The sequence below is a fragment of the Montipora foliosa genome, chromosome 10, assembly GCF_036669935.1.
Source record: "Montipora foliosa isolate CH-2021 chromosome 10, ASM3666993v2, whole genome shotgun sequence".
NCBI classification, from domain to species: Eukaryota; Metazoa; Cnidaria; class Anthozoa; order Scleractinia; family Acroporidae; genus Montipora; species Montipora foliosa.
Window position 1 is genome coordinate 19071305 of NC_090878.1, and position 6000 is coordinate 19077304.

The 6000-nt window shown below is 41.0% G+C and overlaps 1 protein-coding gene across 5 annotated transcripts in view; it reads right to left on the minus strand.

The window, feature by feature from the left end:
• Positions 1 to 1255: 1255 nt before the first annotated feature.
• Positions 1256 to 6000, minus strand: part of LOC137974444 (tetratricopeptide repeat protein 28-like) — a 16588-nt gene continuing 11843 nt past the window's right edge. For all 5 annotated transcript variants that reach the window (XM_068821436.1, XM_068821434.1, XM_068821438.1 and 2 more), the window contains 2 exons: positions 3379 to 6000; positions 1256 to 2900 (listed from right to left, as the gene is read on the minus strand). The exon at positions 3379 to 6000 is cut by the window's right edge and continues 1262 nt beyond it. In XM_068821436.1, coding sequence (XP_068677537.1) covers positions 2881 to 2900; positions 3379 to 6000 — 2642 coding nt within the window. In that variant the 3' untranslated portion in view covers positions 1256 to 2880. The remainder of the gene's footprint in view (positions 2901 to 3378) is intronic.

A 6000-nucleotide genomic window follows, 5' to 3' on the forward strand; every position in this document is an offset into this window, starting at 1 on the left:
ACATACTGCTTGGACGAAGTAATGATCGTTTGTGAAACCAATTCAAACAGAAAATGTTTTTGTCGTTGTTGACAAGGAGACAATACGCAGTCTTCTGGTATTCCAATTGTATCTTTGATAAGAAATGTCACTATAGCTACGAGATCACATTTGGGATGACGAAATACAATTTGAACTTGTTAATTAAACTGCCGTTTTGAAGATCGATCGTATAGCTGCAACCATCGGCATCACAGCAGAATCGCAAGAGAGAAGTGATCCTAGCACTTATCTAAACAATTTAAGTAATGATCCTGGAATCTGAGCAATTTAAGTATCGTCTCTTATAGACACGTGAAAACTTCAGGTGGCTTACGACGGGAACCGAACCCACGACCTCTGCGATGCTGGTGCAATGCTCTACCAACTGAGCTATGAAGCCAGTCATTGCAAAAAGGTCCATTCGTTGGGCTCTGTGTGTTCACGTGGCGAGTGAAAGACTCGATGAATGGAATATACAAATGTATATATTCGAAGTACGGGTTATAGACAAAAGCGAAATTAAAGTAATCCTCTGCAAGAAAGTGAGATTCAAGTCCACTCGTCTTCGCGGCTCTCTCGCGGGTCAAGAAAAGCCCCTGAGACCAGGGTACAAGTATCTCGACAACTGCCCAGAAAAGTACGAGGCTAACTTTTCTCTTAAAGTTTCATCTATAACCCGCACACTTCAAATACATGCATTTATTTCATTCATAACATAAATCATTGGCTTTCAGTGTTATTAAGCAACTAGCAAATTTTAACTTTCCATAGCTTAGATATTTTTTAACTAACAAGACGACGTGTTCACAAACAACTCCAACAACCCCATGAAAAAAGAGATTGACAAGTCCACCAGTTTTGTTGTGGAGTTAACTATCGTGTTGACCAATCAAATTGTCAAAACTTCAGCGGTCGGAGAAACCAAATACACAGTTACGCGATTACACACATTCGTTTACAAGCTAATGAATTAACGCAGGATTGCAAGCAAGCTTGATTTTTTTTTGGGGGGGAAAAGAAGCAACAAAACGTGGTAGACAATCTGTTGACTAGCTGCTTGTTTGAAAAGTTCGCATAATACTTTCCTCTGTAGTTACGGTAGCCACTCTGTGCTCAAGTTGCCATTTACAACGATTATATCGACCAACAATAAAATGGACCATGTGTTCTCCTCGCAACTTGTCTGTAAGTAAAGCACTGGTTAGTCAGTTTTCTTTTCTAAACGACATCAGAGTTTTCATTTGTTTATTTTCAAAATAACTAGACTATGACTGTATCACTATTTGTCTCTCTATGATAGGTCATTACACCGCTCATTTGGATTAAGGGGTTTCCTACTTAGTATGCTCTGGTCAATCTATGCATTGTTGTAATCTCCAAACTAGTTTGCATTGAAAGTTCTAAAGGCCCATTTGAACGGTTTAAACATGCATACAACAAAGTTGAATGGATGTTGGGCAGATGTTGGGAGTAAAACAAAAGTTGTGTGGAGGCCGTTAAAATGGTATTAACATGGCGCCAACAATTGAGCCAAAATTTTGATCGCGAGGAACTAAGAACAAGAAACCAGATTCTCCCGTCCAGTTACGGCCACCTGGGAGCATGCGTGCGTTCTACAAAATGTTTAGCGAACTGTTTAAACGGCTTCAGCTCCAAACAACATTTTCTAGAACAAAATAAATGTCGAATCGATGTTGAATGAATGTTTAAATCAGTTTAAATTTGATACAACACGCTTTCAATATTTTGACTCTTTCGACAATGTTAAACGACCTAGTCAAACACTCCTAACCTTTGGTTCAACAAAATGTTGAAGAAAAAGTGGAAACCATTTGAATGGGCCTTAAGACTAAAGAATCAAATATTTATACTCATTAACCTCTCAATGCATATTAATTAAGAGATCAAGCAACACTCTTATTTCCTTGTTTTTAACCTTCTGGTAGTTTTGCCTCAGAAATTGCCCAACAAGATCACTCAAATCCAGAAGTTTGCCTAAGACAAAATTTCTACAGTGATTTCACATTTAATGCACACTAATAGTCCATTTTCGAAATATCAAATATTCAGCTTGATGGTGAGGCAGTGAGGACAAGAACAATGGAAACACGTTGGAATGACTGAGAAATATATTCGGAAATTATCCACTTGTCCTCTAAATCTCTCTTTCAAGCTGAGTTTTAATATATCGACAAAGGCCTATTACGAGATCAGGTAACTTTCATTTACTAGTTTTTTACATTCTAGAAATTTGCCTCAGGAATCGTCCATTTTAAAAATATTTTGCCTTGGCCCCCCTGTGGCAATATTTTAGAAAATCCACGTTTCTGAGAAACGTCCTATTTGTTTGATTCTGGAACCTGTTTTCTCGAATAGAAACGTTACATTGCGTTGGCAACCGTAAAAAAGTCTAAGAAAATCTACATTTTAGACACTTTAGGAAAACCTGTCATTTCTCTGACTATGAGCTCTTTTTCGCACCATTTTTCACAGAAAGATCCAATAGTCCTTCAACTTCCAAGGTCTACTAATTAGAAGACTAGAAATCTAGTCTTAATTTTTGCTTTTTTGAAAATAATAATAATAACAATAATACCATTGACATTTAGTGTTCCATTACAGGAATAAAATATGAAGTCTTCATCGAAATCCGTCTTTCTCTCAAAATGAAAGTTCGTATGTGGAGCTTAAGAAGAACTCATGATAATTGTTACCGGTAAACTGAGTCTACAAACGTACTTTTAAAGCACATTTACATGTCTTTGGTCTTTCTTCAATGCTTTCATGTTCTCAATAACTCATATACTCGAAGTAAGTAAAATGACATATTAACGCATCAGAGCCCAAGAAGCACTTTTCTCAACTTTCGGACGACGTTTCTGACGAAAAAAAGTAAGAAAGAAAAGAGAGAAAAATAGCGGGTTAAATGTGATTAAGAATTTCATTTTGATTGATAAATGAAAAAAGACAATTATTTTCATCCATAAAACCGTTTGTACATACATGCGTTTTGTTAATAGCAGAAATTCCCTGTCCAACTAAGTATCACTGAGACATGTAGACTATAAGCCCTCATTATCTAACTTAACTGTACGCAAGTAACCGCCAATTAGAGATTTCGATACAGTCCCTTGCAAACACTTCTTTGCAGGAAAGAAAGTACCCCACTCGGTGAATGTGAACAAAAATTATTTTAGTCGCTAGCCAAAGCAGTTCGTAAAACAACTACGTTTGCGACTGATTTTGAAGCCATTTCTCTGTTAAAAAGTTACCTTTTTCTCTCGAAAACTTGCCAAATACAAACCTGTACAACATATTTCTTTTCAGTACTAAAAATTATATTCGAACAGCACTTACCATTCTTTTCGACTTCTTGTGGCTCAAATTCAAACGTGACATCATCGCCAATTAGAACAAACGGCGCCCAGTATTTTATGGCGGAATACTTCTCTGTCTCGCGAATAGATTTCATACCATGGTGAAGAGCTAAACTTGCACTTTTTCTGTCTGCCAAGTGTTGGTAAAAACTCTTCATGAACAGCAAGGTTGCCTCATCATCAATTGCCCAGAGTGAAACCAAAACAGACCGGGCACCAGCACACAAGAACGCTCTGGCTATTCCAACCACACCCTCAGATTTTACCTCTCCCTGACCACTATGACAGCAACTCAGGACAACCAGCTTTGCCTGAAGACGAACTGCATGAACATCGCTCATTGTTAACATGAAATCTTCCACTTCGGGGATCTGGGATGCGCGCTCGGGATTTGGAGCCAAAACAATTTCTCCAAATTCATCATCTCCATGAGCAGCAATGTGGATTAAAGCAACTGATTTCATTCTTTTCAGCACCTCAGCTTTCGTTGCATTTTCGCCAGTGAGAGGCGCAGTGTGGAGAAGTTTTCCAATCATCTCCACCTCTTTTTTCGCACACGGCAACTGTTTAGACATGGGTCCACCGGTGCCCCAAGTGATTTCCTTCAAGCACGGATCGCCTACAAGTAGCGCTTCACTCTTACTGTTGAAAACATTAGGTGCACTCGTGATCAGTTTCAAAGCGAACAATGAGGGAACAGTACGGATCCTGACAGAGTCACTCAATGCGGAATAGGGAGCCAAGCAAAATGGTCCATCAGGAACAAAGATCAAGTCATCCTCGTGGAGCAAGTCTGCAATGGGACTGATTAAGACATCATACAAGGACTGCAAGGGGTTGTCGGACACGCTGAAACACTGAAAGGATTCCTCAACAACTTCTCCACTGCAAGAGAAGTCGCTGGGATGTCTGTGTACCGAGCGATTCTCGCATCGGACAGCAACCCCCGCACCAATCTGCTTCAAAGTTGTCATCATCAGTGAGTCAGCACTTCCATTTTCGATTTCCTTTTCCCTATAGTTTATACTGCTTCCTCTTCTCAAAAGCCAAAAACTGATAGTGTTCCCTGCAAGTGCTATGAAAACTGTTTGTAAAGGCAAATATTTCATAAGAGCGGAGATAGTTTCCGTCCTCGCAATTGCCGAGGTAGGTTCTTGATCAACGCCAAATCGCACCTTCAAAATCTCTGTCAAGGCCTGTGCTCGTCCTTGTTCAGCAGCAAACAAAGCCTCATCAACCTCTCCATTCTTTAAAAGTGCTCTCCACAGAGCTGTGTACGTTAACTGATTTCTGTCACGAAAACTTATTTTCCATGCATCTTCTGATTCAAGAAGACGCCTTGTTTCATCGAAATGTTTTATGCTTAGACGATAAAATTTAAGGGCTTTGCACAACGAGCCTGACGATTCATGAGAAAGACCAAGGTTACGACAAGCAATTCCCTGCCCTACTGGATCCTCCGTTTCCTTGGAAATAGTAAGATATTGTTCGTTAAAGAGAAGAGCATTTTCAAGGTCACCCATTCCGCCATAAGCAATGCCAAGATTGCCATAGGCGCCTCCTTCCCCAGCCCTATTCCCTACTTCTTTTGCAATGCTAAGATGTTGTTTGTGATACTCTATGGCTCGCTTGAAATTGCCCAGACTGTGATACGCGTTGCCGAGATTACCATTGCCATAGCCCTCCCCGGACCTATCCCCTACTTCTTTTGCAATGCTAAGATGTTGCTCGTAATGCTCTATGGCTCGCTTAAAATTTCCGAGACTGTGATAAGCGTTGCCGAGATTACCATGGGCATTGCCCTCCCCGGCCCTATCCCCTACTTCTTTTGCAATGCTAATATTTTGTTTGTGGTACTCTATGGCTCGCTTAGAATTGCCCAGACTCTCATAAGCGTTGCCGAGATTACCATTGGCCCTGCCCTCCCCGGCCCTATTCTCTACTTCTTTTGCAATGCTAAGACCTTTTTCATGGTACTCTATGGCTCGCTTAAAAATGCCCAGCCTGTGATAAGCGGAGCCGAGATTAATGTTGGCACAGCCCTCCCCTGCCCTATCCCCTACTTCTTTGGCAATACTAAGACGTTCTTCGTAATACTCTATGGCTCGCTTAAATTTGCCAAGACTGTGATAAGCGTTGCCGAGACTACCACTGGCATTGCCCTCCCCGGATTTATCCCCTACCGCTTTTGCAATGCTAAGATGTTGTTCGTGATACTCTATGGCTCGCTTAAAATTGCCCAGACTGTGATAAGAGTTGCCGAGATTACCATTGGCCCTGCCCTCCCCAGCCCTTTCCCCTAATTCTTTTGCAATGCTAAGATGTTGTTCGTGATACTCTACGGCTCTTTCAAATTTTCCCAGACTGTGATAAGCGTTGCCCAGATTAGCATTGGCGATGCCCTCCAATGCCCTAGCTCCTTCTTCTTTTGCAATGCTAAGTAGTTGTTCGTGATAGTCTATGGCTCGCCTAAAATTGCCCAAACTGTGGTAAGCGATGCCGAGATTACAACGGGCCGTGCCCTCCCCAGCCCTATCCCCTACTTCTTTAGCAATGCTAAGATGTTGTTCGTGATGCACTATGGCTTGCCTAAATTTGCCCA